The following is a 25,225-nucleotide window of genomic DNA, read 5'->3' on the forward strand; positions in this document are numbered from 1 at the left end:
ATGTTTTTCTGTGTGTCTTTACAGGAACTGACAACAGCTTTGGAGAAGAATCCGGATGATGCTGAATATTATTGTCAACGAGCTTATGCTCATATTCTTCTACAGAAATATGCTGGTAACATCTTCAGACAACACTGAGAATCCTCTTACAAGTGTATTATGACACATTCTTTACAGAAGATGCCTTCAGTCTGCAACCAAATATAACAGAAAGTGTTATCTGTAACTTAATATGTTGATTCTAAAGTTAGAGTGTAATTTTATAGTTTTCCTTGACTGTTTTGTTTCTGCAAAAATTGCAATGAATGGAGTACTCTGCAGTCCCAGCTTTCCATTTGATTTTAGCCTAGTATTATCTTGGCAGCTTTTTTTGAAATAGACTTCTTAAGCAGATTTTAAGCTTTATGTTGTAAGCATCTTCCATCCTTATGTTTTTGGTAGAGACTGAATCCTGTCATGCTAGGAATGTGATAACTGAATAATACCTGGGAAAAAAGATTAACTGAATAACTTAAGATTTGGTCTATTTTTAATTTCCAGTAAAAAACAAACAAACAAGTTCACACTTCAGATCTAAGTAGAGGATTTGACTAAGTCATGCTTCATCTTAAGCAGAACTCTGTAGCTGAATGAAGGGTTCATCCACAGCAGTTGTGGCTAGATTTAATTCAAACTGCGTGATTTGTGTGCAGCCTAAGAAAGCTAACATAGTACACCTTACAAAATTTCACTACTAAAAGTCTCACAGTTCACTGCTTTTTGTAATGTATTATTATGTTCCTCACCTTTAAACTGACTTCCAACAGATGCAGTTGCAGATGCAAAGAAGTCCCTAGAACTCAACCCCAATAATGCTGTAGCACTCCTTAGAAAAGGGTATGTATCATACATTGTGCTTTGGGAATACTGTGATAATCTGTAGGGCAATACTAGTATTGCTCTATACGAGCTTTTTGCAACACCATGAATGAATAAATTTAGTGCCATACTGCTTGTAACTCATCCATAATAAAGCTGTGGTTTTAAGAAATGATTTAGTTTGGGGTGATTATCTTGACATCCTGGCCTTTTCAAAAACACACCTTTATGGCGATTTAAATTCTTACATGTGTAATTTTAACGAATATAGTGTGTAAAATAAGGATTTTGTGATCTTCAGAATGTCAATTAGCTTGAAAAGTAATTATTGTTTCCTTGTGTTTCCTTTATTCATGTCAGGTTAGGTGAATATCATATCAAAAACTATGCATCTGCTTTAGAGTCTTTCAGAGAGGGACAGAGGTTGGACAGTAAGTATTAAAATTTCTTGTGTGTGCAGTACTTCATTGCTAATGAGAAGAAACCTTTTTCTAATGTCTTAGCTGAAAGTAAAGATCAAGGCTTTCTTTTCTTTAGAAGGCTAATGAATTAGGTGCCTGATTTGAGATGCATGGCTTTGGGGAAGGTTTTTGCAATCACTGCATTAAAGAGTAAAACTGCTTAAAAATGCGTATCAAAACTATTAGCAAGTGGTATATGAATTTATTTTTCTCTTTATAAAAGGGGGGGTGTACCCCTACTTCCTGGAGGTCACAAATTAATGGTGGCAATGTCAAGTTGAAAAGTTTCTGAGTAGAAAAGGCTCCTTACATGTAGCTGGAATTTCTTGGTTGTTAAACCATTTGATAGACTGGTCTTCGGAAAGAACATGCACCTTCATGGGTGTTCAAACTGACAAAATTGATTTTTATCTCACATTAGGTATCACTTAATTACAGAGGCATAGTTATTATCTCTCTCTCTTTTTAAACTGTTGGCCTCCCAGCTGGACTCACACATGTTTTAGTTTGAAGAGAGTTAGAATTTTTTTTTTAAATCTTACCTTCTTCTGAAAGCAGGAAAGAAGTAGATCAATACAGAAGGCTTTGATAGAAGACATGGGGAAGCATGCAACAAAGCAATTGCAAGATCATAGAATGGTTTGTGTTGGAAGGGACCCTAAAGATGATCTAATTCCAACCATGCTGCCATGGGCATGGAAAGCTTCCACTAGACCAGGTTACTCAAAGTCCCATCCAGCCTGGCCTTGAACACTTCCAGGGATGGGGCACCCACAGTTTCTCTGAGCAACCTGTTCCAGTATCTCACTACCCTGACAGTAAAAAATTTCTTCCTAATACCTATTCTAAATCTACCCTCTTCCAGTTTAAAGCCATTACCCCTTGTCCTATCACTACACTCCCTGATAAAGAGTCCCTTCCCATCTTTCCTGTAGGCTCCCTTTAAGTACTGGAAGGCTGCTATAAGGTCTCCCTGGAGCCTTCTCTTCTCCAGGCTGAACAACCCCAACTCTCTCAGCCTCTCCTCATAGCGGAGGTGCTCCAGCCCTCTGATCATCTTTGTGGCCCTCCTCTGGACTAGCTCCAACATGTCCATGTCCTTGGGGACCCCAGAGCTGGACGCAGTACTGCAGGTGGGGGTCTCACCAGAGCAGAGGAGCAGAATCACCTCACTTGACTTTCTGGCCACGCTTCTTTTGATGCAGTTGGCTTTCTGGGCTGCAAGTGCACATTGTTGGGTCATGTTGAGCTTCTCATCAACCAACACCCCCAAGTCCTTTTCCTCAGGGCAATTCTCAATCCATTCTCCACTCAGCCTGTATTTGTGCTTGGGATTGCTCCGACCCAGCTGCAGGACCTCGCACTTGGCCTTGTTGAACTTCATGAGGTTTGCACGGGCCCATATCTCAAGCCTGTCCAGGTCCCTCTGAATGGGATCTCTTCCCTCCAGCGTGTCGACCATACAGCTTGGTGTCATCAGCAGACTTGCTGAGGGTGCGCTCAGTCCCAGTGTCCATGTCACCAACGAAGATGTTAAACAGTACCAGTCCCAATACCAACCCCTGAGGAATGATACTCTTTACTGGTCTCCACTTGGATATTGAGCCATTGACCGCAGCTCTTTTGGAGTGTGACCATCCAGCCAATTCCTTATCCACCGAGTGGCCCATCCATCAAATCCATGTCTCTCCAGTTTAGAGACAAGGATGTCGTACGGGACAATGTCAAATGCTTTGCACAAATCCAGGTAGATAATGTCATTTGCTCTTCCCTTATCCACCAATGCTGTAACCCCATCATAGAAGGCCATCAGATTTGTCGGAAAGGATTTCCCTTTAGTGAAGCCATGTTGGCTGTCACCGGTCACTTCCTTGCATTCTATGTGCCTTGGCATAGTTTCCAGGAGGATGTGTTCCATGATCTTGCTGGGCGCACAGGTGAAACTGACTGGCCTGTAGTTCCCTGGATCTTCCTTTTTTCCCTTTAAAAATGGGGATTGTGTTTCCCCTTTTGCAGTCAGGAGGACCTTCACTGGCCTGCCGTGCCTTCTCAAATATGATGGATAGTGGCTTAGCGACTTGATCTGCCAGTTTCCTTGGACCTGGGGATGTATCTCATCAAGTCCTCTGGATTTGTGCACCTTCACGTTCCTCAGATGGTCTCAAACCTGGTACCACCTGGTGGGTGTACCTCATTCTCTCAGTCCCTGCCTTTGCCTTCTGTGACTTGGGCAGTATGGCTAGAGAACTTGCTGGTGAAGACTGAGGCAAAGAAAGTCGAGTGCCTCAGCCTTTTCTGTACCCTGGGTAACCAGGTCCCTGTTTCCTTCCTGAGTGGGCCCATGTTTACCCTAGTCTTCCTTTTATCACTGATGTACCTGTAGAAGCTTTTCTTGTTGTCCCTGACATCCCTGGCCAGATTTAATTCTATCTGGGCTTTAGTTTTCCTGACCTGATCCCTGGCTGCTTAGACAATATCTCTGTATTTCTCCCAGGCTGCCTGTCTTGCTTCCACCCTCTGTAGGATTCCTTTTTGTGTTCCAGCGTGTCCAAGAGCTCCTTTTTCATCCATGCAGGCCTCCTGGTGGTTTTGCCTGACTTCCTCTTTGTTGGGATGCACTGCTCCAGAGCTTGGAGGAGGTGATCCTTGAATATTAACCAGCTTTATTGGGCCCCCCCTTCCATTCAGGGCTTTATCCCATGATACTCTACCAAGCAGATCCCTGAAGGGGCCAAAGTCTGCTCTCCTGAAGTCCAGGCTAGCGGGCTTATTGTGCGTCCTTCTCGCTGCCCTAAAGATGATTCTGGTTTCTTTCTTTTCACTCTTATCCCCCATTTTAAATCCCTTGCCCCAGCCCTTGCCCCAGCCCTTGCCCCAGCCCTTGCCCCAGCCCTTGCCCTTCCCCTTGCCCTTCCCCTCTCTCCCCAGAACAACATGGTAAGAAAAGCACCTTGGAAGGTTACACAGAGCAGAGTGCACTAATCTGATAAGCGTTGTCGTGGTCTCAGATCTTTCTAGTATGTTGTCTTATCTGTAACAGTGGCTGGGACCTGAAAGTTTAGCAAAAATGTAATTACTTTGCCTTCCCCAAATAAGCGATCTGCTTCTCTGATCTAAAACTTGAGTTTCATGGGAGTGTAAGCTAATTTATGTGCTTGCTGCCAAGTGATTGTGCTCCCTCCTACTCTTGTACTTGTTTATCCTCCTCTTTCAATGCATTAAGTCTGTAGGAAACTACTCTTTTAAAAGTAGTTTTCCCCCTGGATTAATGTGTTGAAATAGAGCAATGAAGGGTCTGAGCGCTGAAGACAGCAGAAGTGAAGTTGGCAGAGCAGTGTTGGGGTGATGGTGGTGGGAGAGGAATGTGGTGGAATTGCAGCGACTGTTAGTTGTCTGCTTAGGCTGCTCTGGAATAGGAGTTAGTATGTAAGAAATTTCCTAAAGTTCTTTCAGTTTTAGTAGTTTGGATAACTAGGTAGCCTCCGCTAGTTTGTACGCTAGAAAGGCAAATGTGTCTTTGCAGTCCAGCCAAGTTCTCTATTTAGTATCTTCCTGTGAAAGGATGTGATTCCTTCCAGTGCCTTCTGTAGCTTTCCTTACTTGATAGGTAACTTTTCATACATCTCCTCACTCCTGAATGTAATTTAATGGTTAATCTATATTTTTTCATGTTCTTGCCCCACCCCAAGCAACCACTATCAGTTTGAGGCTTTTCACATGCATGAATTTTGTCACCTTTCTAGCTCGTCAGTTGGAGTTGTTCAAAATACAGATTATACAAAAAATGTCCTCAGGCCAGAGCATCGCTTTTTTTTTTTCATTCTGTTTAAGCTCACATCCTACTTATGTTGTAGGGTGCAATAGCACACAGAGCTGCAGGTATCTTTCTCCGTAAGTCGGTGAATACCAAGACCCTCTTAGCTGATTCAGAATCCCTGAAATACAGCACAACCTTGTCCTGTGTTGAATTGCTTGACTTCTACCTGTTTGAATGTAATTTGCCATTGTTTTGCTGCTTACCCAGTTGAAGCATTTCTGAAGCTTCCCAGTCCTTCCTGATTATTCAGTCATCTGAAGATAGCTTCCGCTGTGCTTCCCGTATCTCATTACAAAATTCTGTGACCCGCTGTGAGACAAGGAGTCTCCCGAAGGTCTTTTTAAAAATACAGATTTTTAGTTGATTCTCTTACATATATTACCTAATTTGTTGGCAACTTTATGTCAGAAACAGAACTTGCCTTTGCATTTCTGTTGAATGTTTGATGGATCCCAGGTGAAAACAATTGTGAGCATAAGCATTTTGGCAGAACAATTAACTTCCAGTTAAATGCAGCTAGTGCAAAATGAACAAAGCGCAGAGGGAAAATTTGCCACATACGGCTAAGCAGGTGATAAAGAGAGAAGACTTTAGCTCTTCCTGCCTCAGAGAGAATTGCTGTTGTCGGGAATTCTTTGCTGGCAAGACTGGTTTCTTTGCCACACAAGGGGGCAGAAGTACACCGGTACACGTTTCTGTTCCTTGCTGATTTAAGGTCTGTTTTAAATCTTAATTTGGAATGCTAACAACGATGAGCTTCCTACTTGTGCTCATTACTGGTAGGACTGACAGGCCCAGGGTACTACAGCAAGCTTCCCATTACCCACCTACAGTGATATCTAAATAGAGCTTTACGTGATGAATAGTTGAATGTGCAGTGTTTCTTCATTTTGTAAAATAACATTAGGAAGCAAGATTTCTTTCACTCAACCATGAAACTAGACGCATGTGGATTTTTTGAGTTCATTAATTTGCCTTAGGTTGAAAAAGCAGTGTGATCTGTTACTCTTCGGGGTGTTATATGGATTTAGGGTAATTATACTCAAATTTTCTTGGGTTTTTTTTGCTGTGACTACCTAATGAATTTAGTAAATGTGCAGTGTGTCAACTTTTTAAAGAAACGTCTTAGTAGGTGCTTTTCTTTTATTCTAAGAGTTAGTAGATGATGAGTAAGTGAAGACCCAGTTAGGTTTTCTGAATAGTTTCACTTTGCTTAGACTTCTGAACCTACTTCATTTAATTTCCCTTTTGATTAATATACTTTGTTCCCAGCTGCAAAACTAGGAAATCTTTTTAGGGTATGGGTGCTAAGTTTTAAAATTATAGATTAATTTATGTGGCAGGGAAGCTCTGGAGCTCATCTAATTGCATGCCCTGGCCAAAGGCAGTATTAACTTTGAACTTGCATGTGTTTGCTCAGATCTTTCTACTGTTGCTTTCCAAGTATCTCCACGGCCGAAGATTCTACAGTTTCTTTGGGCAACCTGCTCCAGTGTTTGACCCCTCTTTTAGTGAAGAATTTTCATTATCTAATCAGAACTTTCTTTGTAGCATCTTAGGTCCTTTGCCTCACTTCCTTTCCCCAGGTACTTCTGAGCACAGTCTGCTGTCAGTCATCTTGAATACCTTAAGTGTACATTAGGTGATTGAAGACAGCCCTCGGATAGCCAAACAGAACCCTTTGACAGTTAACTCCATCTGAAATTAGGAATCTTCTTTCCAGGATTTGCTAGGGTTATAGAAAAGACTGCAGTCAAGACAGCCATATTATTTGAATTTTTATCTTTTCCTAACAGCAACTGAGAGGTTACATAAATGTTGTGTAGCTTAAAATTTAGATCATTTTTAAGATTACTGGTGGGGATGGCGGAAGAAGAGGGAAGAGGAAGTGGCTTGAGGAGTGGAATAGCAATTTAAAGACCTAAGGCACACCTTAAACTTGATGTACGTTTTATATTTGAAGGGGTTGGGGTGAATACTTTGCCTAACTGCAGTGGAGTCACACTTGGTGTTATATGCATGTCTGCTGGGAACTCTTCTTTCTTTCAAGCCTCTTCAAGCCCTCTGCTGGGTAGTTGACTTCATGAACTCCCTCAGCGTGAGTTCTCTCTACTGTAAAAAGATAAAAAGTTTAACTATTCCTCGTAGTTGGTCAGTAACATTGGCACTTTATTTTCCTGACTGTGAAAGATTTTTCTGGGAATTTGTTGAAATAAAATGATTACTCTGTTGTTACACCACTACCTTTTGAGCTATTTTCCAGTGAATTAACTTCTGTCTGGGGAGCTTGCTTCCTAGAATATCAAGCTCTTACTAAACTTTTCTGTGATTTTGATTCATAGAGTGGAATTGGCACCTACGTATTCCTAACATCCCTGAAACTTCAGATGTGTTTGTAGATTTTGTGTAAAACCACCAGGAGAAAATACTTGGTGTTTGTGAAAAAGTGTGCAACTTTGTCCTAAGAACAGACTGTCTCTTCTGATGTTTCTCTAGAGAGAAAGCATGTGACTGAGTGTTTGAAAAAATAATGTTAAGAATAATGGAAAAATGTGTAAAACTGTACTTCTTTCTTTCCAAACAGTTATATAGAGGTTGAGCAGCCTGGAAAGCAATATTGTATTTGGGTCAGTTCAAACAAAATCTAGTGTCCTACAAATTAATTTGGAGTTAATTAAATGTAACAGAGTTAAATAGTAGAGTTGTATAAAAATACTTAAAGCTTAACTGGAATGACAGAGGTTACAAGAAGATACTAGGAAGTAATACTATTTTTTAGTAAATTGGTACAAATTTGGGGTGAATTTGTTCCAATTGGCAATTGTGAGAAATTGTTCTTTATGCAATACATGTAGTGCTTGAAGAGTTTTAATGTGACTGTGTTTGATGTCTTCTAGATGTAGATGATACCTTCGCTATTTGGATTAAAAGATGTGAAGAAACACTAAACGGTAAGAAAAAACACATTTACTTGGTAAGGGATTTGATATGCCCTGTGCTTTGCAGCTGTGTCATGTTTTTCAAAGATTTACAGCTTATCTCTTACTTAGAACAGAAGAAATTTTTGTTTAAAAAAAAAAAAAAGTAACTTTTCCCTGTCTTTTCTTTCTCTGAGTACACATACTGAACACTTCCATACCTCAGGTTTAGAGGAACACAAATACTGGGTTTTTAATGTAATAATTAGCTGTTACAGAGGAGTAGCTACTTAAAGTTCAGACAATCATAATTAAGTTTAACTCACTTTCATATACAACTGCTAGCTAATTTTAACTGTGGAAACATTTATCAACTTGCCTTCCAAAACCAGCATCAAAATCAGTTTTCAAGTCTTGGAAACCATAAAGTTGTAAAGAGATGTGGAAATCCAGGGATTTTACTCCGATTGCATGTAGAGAGTGCCTTAGTCAGGTGCTAATTGCTGCTCTGGTGTCTTACCTGTGGTAGTCAGTGAGTGTGAGTATAGTTTCCTTTTATACCTTCCTACAAACTGACACCCCGGACAGTGAGCTCATCCACCGTGCTTAAACTGCCTGTGGATTTTAATGAGGTGCAACACAATCATTGGGTTTTTTCCTTCACCTGCTGTGACTTCCCTCTCTTTTTGTGGTGCACGCTGGAGAATGGGGCAGTAGAAATAATACAAGTTCATGTCAACCTGTTGACTGAAAACCCAATAGAGGAGAACCCTTCTGTGTTGTATCGGAATGAACAAATTTCTGCTTCATGATACATTTTTGCTAGGTTTATTTTTATTTGGAGAAATGAGATAAGTGATTGGTGTGCATGGTCTTATTTGCAAAGAGTTATCTTGGGTGACAACTTTCTTTGCCCTTTCAAGGAAAGAGGTTATAATAGATATTTTTCTCTAATGTCATAATTACTTTTTGCAGTGTTTTGTCTGTTTCAACTCAGTTGTCCTGTTTAATCTTGAATATTCATCCCTATCTTTTCTTTTTTTTGAGCCATTATCTTAATTCTCTGATACTCCAGAAGAAAAATAATCATAGAATACCAGGTTGGAAGGGACCTCAAGGATGATGTGGTCCAACCTTTCATGGCAAAAGCATGGTCTAGACAAGATGGCCCAGCACCCTGTCCAGCTGAATTTTAAAAATGCCCAATGTTGGGGAAGCCACCACTTCCCTGGGGAGATTATTCCAATGGCTGGTTGTTCTCATTGTGAAAAATGTTCCTTTTGTATCCGATCAAAATTTCCACAGGAGTAATTTGTACCCATTACCCTCATCTTTTTCCATGTGACTCCATGTAAAAATAATCTTTATGTCTTTTTAGCAGTACGCCTTATAAAGAAGCAAAGGGAAAGTTTGTTTCTTTTCAAACATATTTAATCTGAAATGTTTTAGGAAAAAATATTTAGAAGAGGAAATACTGAGCTATAGTTTAGCTCCAGGTATTGTTAAGGCCATATAAGTGAATTTCTCTGCCAGGTTTCCATCTGATTCCCCAGCTGCATTGGCCTAGCATAAGATACAGATTTGATGAGAACTTTGTGCTGTTCCCATGGGTGGATGATAAACCTAGTATAAATTCGCAGGAAGGGATTTTTAAAACTTTTGTTTGCTGTGATGTTGCTTTCATTAAAAAAGGTCTGTATAGGTTTCTGATAAGCAAGGGAAAGTAGTGGAAAGTTTGTTCCTTCTGTTAATCAGAACATGCTTTACATTATGGTTGTTTCTTTGCACAAGTTGCTGATTGAAGTCTAATGAAAAAGTAGGTTGTCCTAAAAGCAAAATACTAGAGGTAGAACTGACGTGTTTTTAACTCTTCTGCTGTTGAGACTGGAATAAATACAGAATGGCTGCAGTAACTGAGGAAAGCTAGAATAACTCTATGCCATGTAAGTTTAATGTCTTTTTCTAAAAGTGCAACTTTTCTTTCTTTCTGCAGCATCACAGACAGAAGCGGTAAGATGTTTTCCTGAATACATTTACAGTTTTGATTTCTTTGTTAAGCTGGGGCGTACTTTCGGACTTTAGTGTTTTTTTACAACTTTCAGGCTTTAAAAATAATCTTTTCTATTGCGTGCGGTTCTGAAGGATTTAACTTTTCTTCTAAACATGTTCTTTTATGTGAGACCAAGGTTGCAAAATTTGAGCCCTGAAAACTCTTAGGAATGTCATATAAATCTGGCAAGTGTGCACTCATTAAAGTAAACTTTAACTTTTTTGCTTGTAGTCTGTGACCTAACTCTGCAAGTTCACCAGCTCATCTTGTCAATACTAACTTGCTTGTGACTGCTAGAAAGTAACCTTGTTTTCCAGTAACTTGGGGGTGGTTTGTGCGGATTTTTTCTGCTCTAACATGTTCAGGTTTCAGTTTTCTTCTGAACATTTCCAATAAAAAAGTAATGTTGAAATTGACCCCCTCTTTTTTTGTTTTTTCTGCTGTAATATGTTCAGGTTTCAGTTTCCTTTTTTTTTGGAAATCTTCAGAAGAAATGTTGAAATTGACCCCCTCTTTTTTTTGAGACAAAAATGGGTGTTTGCATTGGATGTTCTGTTCCCTCTTTCATTGTTACTTCCATTTTTTAAATTTTATGAATTGGATAGAGGAGAAAAGTGTACAGAAAACATGGTGGGTGTATGTAAAGCCAAATCCTACAGTTAAAAGTCTTTATGTTTAAAAATTACACCCTAAGTTCTCAGATCTATCTTAGGTTTCCTTCATGACTTTTAGATTAACAACATAGCCACTGTGGGTCTTTCAGGTATACTTACCCAGGAAGAAAATGAGTTGAAGCTGAACATGCTGCTATTTATAAAATCTGACCAGTATATTCTGAGTTACAGACAGACATATTCAATGTAAATGGAAACTTTTTAATTCTTAAGCTGGCATAAATGACTAGAAGAACAGTGAAGAGCTTCACCTGTAAGATTGTGCACATACGTAAATCAAGAAAAGGGGAGCAATCAGTATGAAAGTTATTTGTGTCTTTGGAAAGTACTTCATGGTATGTTTTCACTTATACTGGTGTAATTTTCTTTCCAATGGAATATGCTTCAACTAGAATACACAGCAGCAACCTCTGCCACAAAAGATCAAGTAAGTTGACTTTAGCTTTACTGTGAGAATTAAAATAATTGCCATATAACTGTTCTTTGACTTGGGGATTGGAGAAGTAAAGTAATTCTTTTTCCGTAACTTTAGAACATGGCAGTCTAAGTGAAATGTTTCTCAAACAATGTTGTCCCTTCTGTTCAGACTGAATTGTACTTTCAGGATATGCCTCACTGGGATAGTGGGGAATGGAGTAAGCATTCTGGCTTCTGGTTTGAATTCTCATGCTGAGCTTGATTCAAAGACTGGCCCATTGTGCCTAGTATAGGTCATGTTTTTGAGATGCTTTTAACATCGTGAACTAAAAAGTGCCATTAAGTGCCATTTAATTTATAGAAGGCGAACAATATTATGAATTGGTTAAGAAAGTGACCTAGTTTTGATATGCTTCTTGATTAAAAATGATTCTTTATTCTTTAACTACTTATCTTGTCCGTTCTGCAACTGTTCTGTTAGAGGAAGGGGAAGGAAACTAATTTTGTATGTCTTCTCTCCCCCATTAAACTACGCAATGTACTTTTCCAGCTTTTGGTATTCTTTTCTACATCTGTTTGCAATCAGTTTTTCCCCTCTCTTTCTCTTTTTTTTTTCTTTTTTTTTTTTTAAGATATGACTGGTACCAAACAGAATCTCAAGTAATTGTGACTATAATGATCAAGAATGCACAGAAGGATGCTGTCAGTGTGCAGTTCTCGGAGAAAGAGGTGAGTTGTGTTGGTTATTGATACACGTCCCTAGATTCCCTAAGATGTAATAATTAAACCAATGAACGTTATCTGCCGCAATAATATGAAAAAAATGGCACAAGAGGTCTTCTGTCTGAGCTTTTTTTTTATGTACAGTTATGCTGTAGATGTGTATAAGCCCAATCAAGTAAACTGGGATCTATTGTCACATCAGGGTCCATAGAATTTATACACAAGCAGTAGTGTGGTGTGTATGCTGCAAAGGGAACATGTTTTTTGGCTGCCTCTGTGTTGAGAGGAGTAGGGGAAGAAGTGATCTGGACTTAGTTTGAGTATGTGTGCATCTGGAGTGGGAACGGACAGAAGCAAGGTATTCTGAAAATAGGTCAATTATAGAAATTGAAATATAGGGCATAGAATAGAAATAGGACAATTATAAAAAAAGAATGAATGTTGGTGGGTGGGTTTTTCTTGGTTTTGGCATTACTAAAATTGTTAACAGCAGCAAAATATATATTTCAAGGAAATGCAGTAATCTCTTTATTGTAATACTGTATGCGGTACTGATGATGTTCGTGTTTAATTTACCTGAGAATATTGAAGGGTTAAGTTCTTATTCCCAACTAAGTTGCTACTTCACGAACTACCAGAAGTAATTGATTATTACTATCTGCTTTAGATTGTTAAAATTGTGTAAGCACTTGCCATGGAGTTTGCGTGTATTAGAAGGGAAGTTGTGAATTGTTTTCATGTTCCATTATTAATGTGTTGAGATTTCATTTGCCATATAATTCTTTCCCCAAAGAATGCAGATCAAGCTGACAAGATAATAGGCTTTTTGAGTGCTTGCTGGCTAAGAATTGAAATCTCCTGTTCATTTTCTAGTGTACTTTAGAAACACCTTATTCAATAATGCAGTAATGTAATGGCATCGTCTGAAATTCTGACACCTGATGCTTTAAGTGCCCTAGTGAAGGGTCATTAATTTAATCACTTAATCTTGGTGCCAAATGACAATCCTTTACTTGGAAATGGAAAGCTGCTCTCAAAGATGACCAGAGACGTGTTTTCAACTGTTAACAGATGAATGCATCAGTGAGACTTCCATCAGGCGAAGACTACAACTTAAAGCTTGTTCTTCTTCATTCTATAGTGCCAGAGCAAAGTACATTTAAAGTGCTTTCAACAAAGGTAAGCTTCTTAAAGTGTAAATTATTTCTTTGACTGTTCCTGATGTTGAAAACGCTTCTGCTCTATTGTCTTGTCTCTCTGCAACAGTCACAATACCTTGCTTTTCATATAGAACAGCTTTTTCTTTCTTCAAGGTGCCTTTCAGCCAGTGGGAGGCTTTCTAAACTTTGCAAATATCAGAAATAGTAATATGATGGTGCTTACTGAAGTGCAAATGACAGTTATGTTGAGGATGTTTATACTTATTGCTGTAGAAAGAAGACTGTGGTCTTCACTCTTACAATTCAGGTATTTGGAAAATATGAACACCTTTTTACTAAACTTTTAGGAGCCAATGCGGCCTTCTGAAGCATTGTTGTCTTTGTGTGCCCAAGAAATAAAAGTCAGACTTTCATGATTTCAGTGTTGAAATAATTCTTTACCCTTTCATGATCTTTTCTTGCTGGTAAAGGTTAGCCATACAGTTAGCTGTTCGTGGGTTTTCAAGAAGGTGTATTCTGTGCTGTTCCTGGAAATAGTACTTGCTTGGAGACACTTGAAGATTGCATGGTGTGAAAAAGAATGCTTTGGTCTCAGCATTTTGTTTCTTCTACATTACAGGTATAGAAAAATAAGAAACTGGCTGTGGTCTGGCATAGCATATATTGTTGGTATAACACGTAGACAGGTATATGCTTCGTCCATAGAGTCAAGCCCGAATCTCTGATGCAGGAATGTATTGTTGATTCTTTCCTTGTATTTCAACAGTGGCTCTGCAGAGCTTTTGGAAATTCTTTTGTGTTGTTGTGTTCCATTTTACCTGTTCCCTTCTCAGAAAGGTACCTATAATAGTTCTTGGATCATTTCAGGCAAGAGGGACTTCAAGATGACAGGAGAGGATTGCCATAGAAAGTTTGTCTCATTTTTCCACTCCTTGCACTCAGGAAGCTGGACAGGTTATGTGATTAAGTCACATGAGCTCTTACGCTGTGGGAGATAAGCAGAGTGCTCAAAGTATGTAGAAAATGTGCTAGTCCATGAGTATTTATATAAATTTGAGTGGCATGGGCATGGACCTTGTTAAGAGGAGTAACTGCGAGGTCCTGTTAACTTAATATTCTCTTCTAGCTTATGTTATACTTCTCACTTGTCTTGATGTTTACTGTTACTTTTATGAAGCATCTGCATGCTACTGAGCACTGTTGAACTTGACTTTGTCTTTCTATGCTGCCATCTCTAGCCTGGGTTAATGTCTGGAATATCTGTAGTAGTCTGGAGCCTGTTTTCTAAAGTGCTGTGAAAGCTTTAATTATGTTCAGGCAGTGTCTGAATTGTAAATATTTTGCATTTGTTTCCAAATGTTACTGTTCCTATATAATTGTGAAAGAATATTTTTGAGACAAAACGGGATAAGAGGGAACACAGGAGGTGTTCTAACAGCAGAAGTCAGTGCTTCAACATGTTCTTCTTGCAGAAAAGAACACCATAAGGACATCTGTGAAAGCATAGTGAAGGAATACAATTTCAATGAAGCCCCAGCTAATTCTGGTTCTGACCAGCAGATGGAGTCTGGCTGAAGAAGAACTTTTAAAAGCAGGTCTACATTAAGCATGCAAAGTCTTCTTTAAAGGTTTAGAATATTTTACTTTGAAAAACATTAAGCACTTTAAAGAAATAGTGCAGCCTTAGAGTTTGAATACTAGAAATTCAGGTTTCTTTTCAACGGTTTTGTGTATATACTTTATTCTTATAAGCGGTTTGGAAAATATACAGTTATTACTTTGAGTAAACTATCATATTACTTAGAACTTCTCAAACCCTTTACAAATTGTTTTGTAGGACTTTTGTAAGGACTTGGAAAGAAAGATGTAATCTCATTGTCTTCCCAATTATATGAATTTTTTACTACGCACTCCTAAAGAAATTGTGTTTTCATGGGATAGGAACAAATCTGCTCCTGTGGATTAATAATTTCAGATGAGAATAGCTGCATGTGTTCACACTGCTTTATTTTGTATTGCTGCTTTGAACATGTGAGCCACATTGCTGTTAGCATCCTTCATTAGATTGCCATTAGCAGTCTCCACTGGGCAATGAAGAGTCTGGTCTTTCTTTTCTAATTATATGAGGAAATATATGGGGAAACAGTGGAATGTATGGGCAGGTTATGTGGTTGATAGTTCAGGTTTCCTATGACCTTCATAAAACAAATTCCATGGATAGAGGATGAAACAACAGAACTGGCGGATAGTAGAACAATCTTGTGTGTTTTGGTAACTAAGAGAAGCTGGGGAGGAATTAACCCAATACTGCCTGAAATTCAACATCACTTGAAAAATGCAAAGAAGTAAAGGTAAAGATGCAAATTCAGGAGGAGAAAACAGCCTTAATTGTATTTGCAGAATTACAAATTCTAAAATAACTGCAAAGAGCAGACAGGCCTTACAGCCTCTGGGATTGGTTCTTTCAGGGAACGTTAACAGTAGTGAAAAATGCAATTGATACCTTAAGAATTGTTTGTTTCCTAGCAATGAAATAGAAATTATACCTTCCAATAAATCCATGCTGTGTCTAGCTCTGAGATACAAAGTCTCTGGAAAAGAACAGAACTAGCAAATGGTACCGAGGTAGCATAGATAGATGTTTGGAAGTGTTTGAATGGTTTCTGTAGAGGCAGAAGTAAATTAGTGTTCATAATCTGCAGAATTTTGACTTCAAGCTGTGAGCTAGAAGAGGTAAAACACTTGAGTCCACCTCAAGAACAGCATAATGTGTGGGTGAAGGCTGGTTTTGAGATAAACTATTCATCTCCTTCTTTATGCATTCTGGTATTGTGTATTCTCTAATTGTCAACAGTTTTACAGATGATACAGACTGCCTTTAATAGTGGTTGTATGTATGACTGCGAGGCTTGGAGCCATTTTTTTACCTGATTCAAAATTTGGTATTTAATAGATAACACTACTTGCAAGTTCAGCTTTGATTTGATTATGGTTCCTGTTCACATTTAGTCACAGGTTACTTAGAGTTACCCTGTGTTGTTCAGCATATAATTCTGATGATGTAAGGCCTCAACTTAATGTTCATGCAAGAAAATGCTGAATACAACTGTATTGAGTCCTTCTCTTGAGGGAATTGCTATATATACATAGCATTTTTTTTTCTTGTACGTGAACAGCATAGTTGATAGATCATAACTAGATCAATTGACGTTACTGGTTATACTCCTCATCTGTCAAACATGTCTGATGGTAGCAGTCTGATCAAGCAAAAAGTAACAGCAGCTCCAAAAAGCACCATATAAATTTGAAATTTGTGTCTTACATATGGAAGCTGATCTGGTCTTTGTATGTAGTGTGACTTTGTACACAATAGGTAGGATTTTGTTTATTTTGGTGATCATCCCCAGTTGTGTTCAGGTGTCAGGTGAAGTAGGGGAAAAACTGTGCCACACTGAAAACTGTTTTAACAGGAGGAAGGTACACTTTAGTGGTGCTACTTGGGTTTTTTGCTTCTTTCCAGAAGAGGGAGCCAAAATGTAAAGGCTGGAGCAAGTTTGCTCTTAGGAAGTTGCCTGAGCACAGTTATCCTGTATCTCAGGGTGTATAATACCATCGTGCTCCCTCCATAAAAGGAAAAAGGCATAAAAACTTAAAATGAATGGCTGAATATGTTTAAGACAAAACTATCTGATCTGTCTCTGTCCAGAAAATATGATAGGAAGGTAGAAATGCACAAATAGTGTAAGGATTTCTAATGTTCTGAAACAGTTCTTTGTGCACAATCAGCCGTGCTTGCTTTTCCCTCTTTTGTTCAGTCTGTCAGTCAGTGTATTTGGGATTACAGGGGAATGTTCTGTTATGTTCTGTTGGAAACTTGTGTAACGTGAGCAGTTTCTCTAGGTCTTCTGTTGTGTTCTAGGTGATGCTCAGGTTTTTGTTCTCCTTAGACCTAGAAGAGGAGCGTGAGGATGAGTATGTGCTTTTAGCACATGTGCTTATGAACTTGAAGGAAACTTGAGCTAGTGCTTTCTCTTTTTCTTCCCCTGCCTTCTTGCATCTACAGATAGTCTGGGGACAATTACTGTGGTTTGGGCTTTTTGCAAGCAATGACTTGCAGCAATTGAGAGCCATTTGAAAAAGTGGTAAAAAGTGGTTTCTTTTGATCTCTAATTCAAGGACAGTTCTGGGGTAAAGTTGTGCTGCAAACAGGGAGGTGTTAGAAATACTCAGCCTCTTTTACAGTTGACATTTTTTACTGAATAGAGATGTCTGAGGTAGAAGCACGCTCTCAGCAGCTTCATGCCAAGAATATGGTAGTGTGCATCAGTGGAATGTTTCTTTTCCTCAGACCAGCATTTTGCCTTGCAAACTCCAGGAAGAAGCAAAGAGTGAAACTGTTTCACGCACTCTTGGACTGTTGTCAGAGTCTCCATTCAGAGGCAAATGTACACAAGTAGATAAACAGAGGAACATATTTATTTTAACTAAAGTTGGTTCTTACCATTGCAATCTGATCCGTAAAAGATACTTTATCGTTTTGGATATTTTCATTAAATTGCTTGCAGACACTTGAATGCAGACTTCCCTGCTCTCATGTACTTGTTTTCTTTGTGAGGCTTTCATGCAGATTCATATCTCCCGTATATATTCTTGAATGTTTTCTGTAAATTATAAACTGATTTTTAAGATATGAGTTGGATACTTTTCTGAAATTTCTTGCATCTCTTAGGCAGGGCTCGTTGGAGCAATTTCCTGGCTAGTCCATAAAGAAACCTTCCCAATGATTGGCATGATGCTTATTTGGCTCAAAATAAGTTTGATTTTTTTTTTTCTTCTTCTTTATGAATGCAGATGGATGTGGGGCAGATTTAAACGTTTAAATACTGTGAGAACTATATTTTAAACAAGCATAAAAGTCAGTGCCCATGCATTCTATAAATACATAAACTATGCATGAGGGTTTTTCTCTGTCTTAAGAGAAGATGGATTTAAGAACTATTGGAATAGCGGTGGTTTACATTGAGGATGAAGTGAGAAAGAACTTTACAATACCAAAATGATCTGTATTGCTAGCTCAGTCTCTAAAATTCAAAATTATAACAAGTAGTTGCTATGTAATATCAGTGAGGTGGAAACTTTGACCTTTTTGCACTCAGTTCTCCATGGAACATAACTGGCAAAGAAACTGAAAGGTGCATGCTGAATCCTTTCTGTTACAATATATTCGCTACAAAATAAAAATGTTAATGTTCATTTATTTGTGATAACACTGTACAGTTATTTTCATCTGGGTATATTTTGTTTAAAGTTATGGACCAAAGACCTTGGAATTCAGAATATAAGCAATGTATAAAAGATCTTTGAATAACTAGGATACCAAAACTGTATGTGCATGTGATCTTAGAGGTAAGTTTAAATAGGTCATACATGTTTAGGAGATAGTGCTATTTTGTCCTACCCTTAAATTTAGATTACAAAATACATGAAATGATTGCAGAATTACAACTCAAAATTTACAACTCTGACAAGCAGTCAGTATTCAGTAAATAACCAAGTAGGTGACTGGAAACCCTGAATTCTCATTTTTGTGTCTTTGATATAGCAAAACATCACAATTTAAAGGGGTATTTTTTGATGCATCTTAAAATTAATGGCTGAACTACTGCTTAAGCTTTCCCAGTTCTGACTTCCTTCATCCATCTGATCAGAGCTTGACGCAAATTTGCCAGTGGTAAGTGAACTTTCCCTTAGCATGGACTGTAAAACATAAAACAAAATAGAAATTAGAAAAAAAATCTTGTAATTTGTCAGTGTATACCAGAATCTTCTTTAGGGAGGAAGATAAAAGTTCTTTCCCTTTTTAATGTTTCTCAGTTTAACTGCCAATGTCTGTCCCAGAATGTAAGTTCAAGTGAAATGTAGTTCATCAAAGGTTTAGACTTTTTAACAGTAAGCTTCTACCTAGAAAATTAATGTTGGCTAACTCGCGTTTTGTTTATCTGTAGCTAAGAGGAGAAATTATTTCTTAAAACTAGATTAAATGCTCTTCTATGCCAGTCATCTTAAAGGAAGGGGGTTTTGTGTGCTTATACTACCAACGAAATAATTTAGAATAGCTTCTGAGCATAACTGTGGCATCTTTTCTGATCTATAGCGCTTGGATTAAGCTGCAAACAAACTTTTCTAAATCTCTGATAGGTTTTAAAAAAATTGATTACCTTTGTGACTAGAAAATTATGTGAGTAGAAACTTCTCTGTATCCTTTCACCGTGAATGGTGTTTCTTCTAGACGGTGAATCCCCCATTCGACCCTCTTCTCAGAGGGCTAGATTTCTCTCAGTGTTTTAAACAAGTAGTACATGAATTACTCTGTTGAAATTCCATGTTTCTTTTCTTTTTTGCTTTGCTCGCTTGGAGCCCAAAATACCAGAAACTGAAAAATTACAACAGAAAGTGGATTATTTCTGCGTTGGAACTTTTCAGGCATCTGGATTACTGTGTCCAGTTTGAGGCTTCCCAATGCAAGAAAGGCACTAATGTGGAGCAAGTCCTAGTGGAGGGCTACTGAGATGGTCAGGTGGCTGCATGGCATGAGCTACAAGGAGAGGCTGAGGAATTAGACTTGTCCTTAAGTGGCATGCAAAGCATTTAATTTGCAGTGAAATTTTCCTGTCTTTTCTTCTAAAGTAGGCATGAGGCACACAGGCATACGTTTTATGAAATATAAATGTTAAATCAAAGTAGTTGGCAAAGTGTTGATGTATTTCTCTTGCCTGAGTACTGATTTTTTTTTTCAAACGAGAGGAAAAAGCTAACAGTACTTATGTGTTAGATACGACACAAATATCCATACTGATATGTTACTTGTCTGTGTGATAGCTATCAGTATCTGCTTTAAGATGTTCATTAAAATCCATTTATTGCCAGTTGTGCACATAATTGGGACTCGCAAAGTTGTTTCTCCTTAGATCAAATAAAGCTCTCAAGTTGAAGAAGTATGTGCCTTCACAAGCAATATTTTATAGCTTTATATTTTTGGAAAATATGGTTGTATAATGGTATACAGCTAATGGTTTCCCTAGTTCTGCTCCTGCCTGCCACTTTGCCTAATGAGTAACTTCAGTTGAAGTGGATGGAGTAGATGAGGTAGAGGTTTAATCATGTCATAAACACATTCTGTCTCAATTTTTCAGCTGTCTATACTTCTAGCTTGGCAGGGTTGAAAAGGTTTAGATTTAAGAAATCTGCATCTTACACTGGGAATTAGTTTGTAGCATTTCCTTTTGCTTAGGGATTTTTGTCATGTAGTACCAGTGTAGGGACAGTTTGAGAGAAGAAGATGTAAGGACTAGCAGATTAAAAAAGGAGAGGGGGATTAGTGGAGCAGCAAAAGTAAAGATCTTCCTTTTTTTTTCATCTTGTTATGCGTGGGCAGAGTACTCTGAATAGCCAAAGGTCTTTGAGGAGGGTTGTATTCTGAGGAGAAAAAAGTCCATGTCTAGTAGCTCACATCGAGCATTATATTGCATTAGAGGTCATTCTTGGTGTGGATGAAATAGTCTGTATTTGGAAAGCCTAAAGTGTGAGGGTAAGAGGAGATGGTGAAGGAAGAAACAAACAGAAGAGAAACTGAAGAGTTAGAGGGCTGAGCAGTCTCAGTATCAAGCATTTACTCTCTTTGTTGTTGTTGTTTTTTAATAGATCATATGGAGGAATGCACTAACAAGCAGAGTATAAAATCTTAGAGTTAAAGCCTCCTCAACTTAAATGTGCAACTGAATTGATAATAAAGTTTCCTCAGGTTGAGAAGAGTGATATAGGAAGCAGAGGAGAGACAAGTTGTTTTAAATTAATACTCACGTTTCACTTGTAACTAATTAGTGTCTTTGTAAGTGGCTAATTAACTTATATGTTTGACTCATGAGATCCAAATCCATTGGAAAAAAAAAAACCCAACTGTGCTAGTCTTGGCACTCGTGGGACTACGTGTTTGTCTTATATGTAGATATACAAATAGTTTAGCTTCCTTAAGCTAGTTGCAGAGCATTAGATTTATGAGTGTAGGTGTTCAAAAATGGACTTTACAGTTGTAATTTCCAAAGTGTTTTTAGAAGAGTCCAGTGAAGGAACCTTTGCTGACTTCTTTAGTTGTACTGAAAACTAATCATTGCCACAGGTTGAATGCTTTTTCTGCATAGTTTCAACAGAAATGTCTGCATCCTTACAGATTGCAATGTTAAACTCTGGAGTACAGGCCTTCTTTAGGGACAGTAGGTTGAGCAACTAGAGTAGTACAGTATTTTATTTTTATTTGATTATTTTTGGTTCTGTGACTTCCACTATTTTAAAAACTGATACCCTGATGCTTAATTTATGTCTTGTAAAGTTGTTAAAAACATTAGAAATCCAACAGACGCAGGGAGTGGGAGGTCAAATGTGTGTGGGTGTTGGACTTAGAAACTTAACTGAAACTCTCCCCTGCCTTGAAGGGCATTCCATGCCTCATTTCTTAAACTTTTTGTTGTTCTCAGTTAGTACAAGTTAGTGGTGGAAAATAAGTATTTAAACTTGTCTAGGGAAATGATAGCTTCCCCAGGGGAAAAAAATATAGAAAGAAGCAATCATAATTGAATACTCCAATTCTTAAAATGCAGCACAATTGCAAACACAGAAGCTTTGAAACTTAAATGAGCCCATTTCTTTATTTTTATAAGGTAGCTCAGGATATTGCTTACCAGTGACTGATTTGAAGAATGGATTAAATAAAGTTCGAATTTCAGATCAACATGATGCTGTGCAAGGAGCTTGCTGTTAGAATCTCTAGGGTTAGCTGTTACAGTGGTGCCTTTGTTCTTGGGTCTGCAGGGATCCCCAGGTTATAGTGGCTTTAGGTAGAACTAAGAACTGGCTTCTGCTGAGCTGTTCCCAAATAAGGAGCTGCTGAAGTTTAGCAAGCACTGATTTCAGTTAATTAATAGCATCGTATGAACTTTGTGACATTTTCTTAAGTGAGTTTGTTGTTTGGAGTGACATTAGACAGTCCTTGTTTTGCAGACATTGTTTTGCAACTTTGTAATCCTGCAACCGAAGGATAAGGTTAATTACGAAAAAACATTTCAATATGGTTGTCTAACAGGATTATGTGTAGTTGTGAATAGGGCATGACATACTTCACTTAATTTTGTTTCTCCTATGATAATTGCAACCATATCCATTTTTAATTGCCAGTTTTGTCAATGAATACTAGGCAGTTTTCTCCATAGTGGTGTGTGTTCATTGAACCAAATGAATACAGCTTCTAAGCTTCTCCAGTGGGAAGATCTGCGTAGTCCCAGGGTGTTTCTCTGGTTTATGCACTACACATCAAACATGAAATTTTTTGGTGAATGGAACGTAAACCTAGATAAAGTTGGATTTTACATTCCTTCAAAAGTACTATTTAATTATTAGACCTGACTAGCAAGAATTGTATTCTTGAAGAAGATAGTACCTTGGTGCCTGGCAGTGTGGAGACTTTGGGACTGATCATTGCTTCTGGGATACCATAATTTACAAAAAGAATCAAGTGAATAGTAAGCAAAAGAAGGTAAGTGGTACAAAACAAAAGGGTAGAAGTCTGATACAAGAGCACGTAAGAGTGTAGTTGATACGTGACTTGAAGTCACGTAACCTCATATTGTAAGGTAGGTAAATTTTGTTAAAATACAGGCTTCATATTAAAGACTGTGTTTCTAAAAGCAAATTTATTTTCTTACTGGTACAGGATCCAACTAATTCAACCCTATTTGGCAGAACTCTGCCATCTGGATTAATTTGTTCTTTGTCTTGTGTTTTGTAGGTTGAGATAAAAATGAAGAAGCCAGAGGCTGTAAGATGGGAGAAGCTGGAGGGGCAGGGAGATTCTCCTAAGTTAAAGCAATTTACACCAGGTTTGTTCTCTGAACTATTAGGTATTACATTGTTTATTTGTATTAAGTTATTTGCAGTTATTAATAATAATTTTTGTGTTAAATATTGTTAACAAAATCACAGCTTCATATTTGCAATAAAAAGCTTAATAGTCTTGTTTTTACTGCCAAGAATTGACAGAAGTTGTCTGCAGGGCATTACTAAGACTTAGGTATTAAATTTAGTCTTAACTTCCATTAATCTGATGGATTGTTAAAGATATATGCTTGTCATTAATTCCTCAGGGCTTATCTGTTTGGCTATCTGTTCTGGTCACTGTTTTGCAGTTCTATGCATTGTTATCCCTCTAGTGTTGCTTAAATTAATTATTATTTACTCCACTATTCCATCTCTCTTGAAAAGTAATACTTTAGCAGTTTTTCAAGACAGATTAACACTCTATCTTTGAGAGAATTTGAATTTCCTGATTTATTGATTTCAGATATTTTTTTAAATTTAGCTCAAATTTTCCTATGGCTCTAGGGTGCCAGCTTTTTTTTTTCCTTATTGTCAGCCAATATCTTCTGCCTTGGTTTGAGTTTAATTATTTGTGTTGCTGTTATCCAACACTTTGTTGTTGGATAACTAAATTATGTAACTGTTTGCTTAAAAGTAAACTTTGCAGCTGCTGAATGTAGTCTCTAGCATTTCTTAGTTTCCTTTATTTTTGTTACTGCAATGCTTATATCAGTAGGGAAGACTCCATTTGCATTTTCAGATTCATGTTTCATTGTTGTCTCTGATTCATCAGACACATATATATCTATGTGTTATCTGCTGCTCTAAAAGTTGTGAGAAAATGCTTAGTTAACTAACGCTTCTGTTTTCAGATACTCAGCACTTATATCCATCATCCTCTCACTATACGAGGAACTGGGACAAACTGGTAGGTGAAATCAAAGAAGAGGAGAAGAATGAGAAGTTAGAAGGAGATGCTGCTTTAAATAAACTCTTCCAGCAAATTTATTCAGATGGTACAGATGAAGTGAAACGTGCCATGAACAAATCGTTTGTAAGTCTTCCCTCTTTTTCTCTGAAGAAATGTGTAACTGCACGCTGACACAGTTTACTAAGCTTTGCGTGAACTGGGAAGCCTCTAGCTTGGACCTGTAATGAATGGCAGTGATTCTGTTAGAGATACTGGTATAAGGAGTCTTGCTGAAAGCTACGATGTTGTACACTGACAAGTGTGACTCTTTAAGTCCAAGCTTGTGCCTCAGTGAACCTTGTGCTTTGTCAATGGTCTCTTTGTTTCAATCAGTGTTATCAAAGGAAATGCAGTTTTTGGCTCATCTAGAACTTGGAAGAGTTGCCATGAGTGAAAGGATCGAATTCCTTTTAACTGTTTATATCTAGTTCCTTTTATTTGTAGCCCTCATATGCGAGAACCTGACTGACCTTTTAAAAGCTTCTTGTTAATGAAGTAACATCTCATTGTGTCCAGTACTGATCAAAGTATTGTTGGGCTGAAGATTATTGAATGATGGCTCTGTTGAATGTGATTCTATATATACACAGAATTCCTGTGTAACTTGTTTCTACACTAAGCTAAATTCTTCACCTTTCCTCAGAATTTATTAGTCTGCTATAAGAAATGTGGCCTTTATGTTGCTAGAAATCCTCCAGCAAACTAAACAAGCTTTCTCTCATATTGCAGATGGAGTCTGGAGGCACAGTTCTGAGCACCAACTGGTCTGATGTTGGTAAAAGGAAGGTAGAAGTAAATCCTCCTGATGACATGGAATGGAAAAAATTCTAATCCTATTTTTAATCTTTTACCATCTATGTGTTGCCATAGTCATGTACTGACCACTGTGTATGGACATAGCATTCTTGGATTCAAAGCACTGAATGTTCCCTTGGAAACGGGAATTGTCTTTGCATTTTGCGTGCTTTAGAAATTCCTTCATCTGCAGATGTTAAAGATATACTCAAGAGTGGAACCCTATTTTCATCATCTCTGTCTGATTTTTGGAAATCGAGTAAATCACAGCCTAAATTTTCTACCGCCTTTATCAGCTCTGCTCTTTGGGGATGGGGTGATCTCTAATGGGCTGGTCAGGATTATTGCCTTACGCCCGATATTTCTGTTCGGTAACTTATTAGATCTTGGCAACTTTGGGTCAAAACACTTTTCAACAACAGTGTTAAAATTGTTTGCTCTTTAACTCTGCTAAATAAAACTGTAAATATAACTTT

The 25,225-nt window shown here is 37.9% G+C and overlaps 1 protein-coding gene across 1 annotated transcript; it reads left to right on the top strand.

Moving 5' to 3' along the window:
• SUGT1 (SGT1, suppressor of G2 allele of SKP1 (S. cerevisiae)) lies at positions 1–25,225 on the top strand. Its single transcript, XM_009882438.1, has 11 exons — positions 1–115; positions 807–876; positions 1,219–1,289; positions 8,034–8,087; positions 10,048–10,064; positions 11,180–11,205; positions 11,828–11,924; positions 12,990–13,097; positions 22,917–23,007; positions 23,857–24,038; positions 24,684–25,225. The coding sequence occupies exons 1-11, from the start codon at positions 1–3 to the stop codon at positions 24,783–24,785; spliced, it is 933 nt and encodes a 310-aa protein (XP_009880740.1). The 3' UTR covers positions 24,786–25,225.

This window comes from Charadrius vociferus, unplaced genomic scaffold (genome assembly GCF_000708025.1).
Source record: "Charadrius vociferus isolate BGI_N301 unplaced genomic scaffold, ASM70802v2 scaffold253, whole genome shotgun sequence".
NCBI classification, from domain to species: domain Eukaryota; kingdom Metazoa; phylum Chordata; class Aves; order Charadriiformes; family Charadriidae; genus Charadrius; species Charadrius vociferus.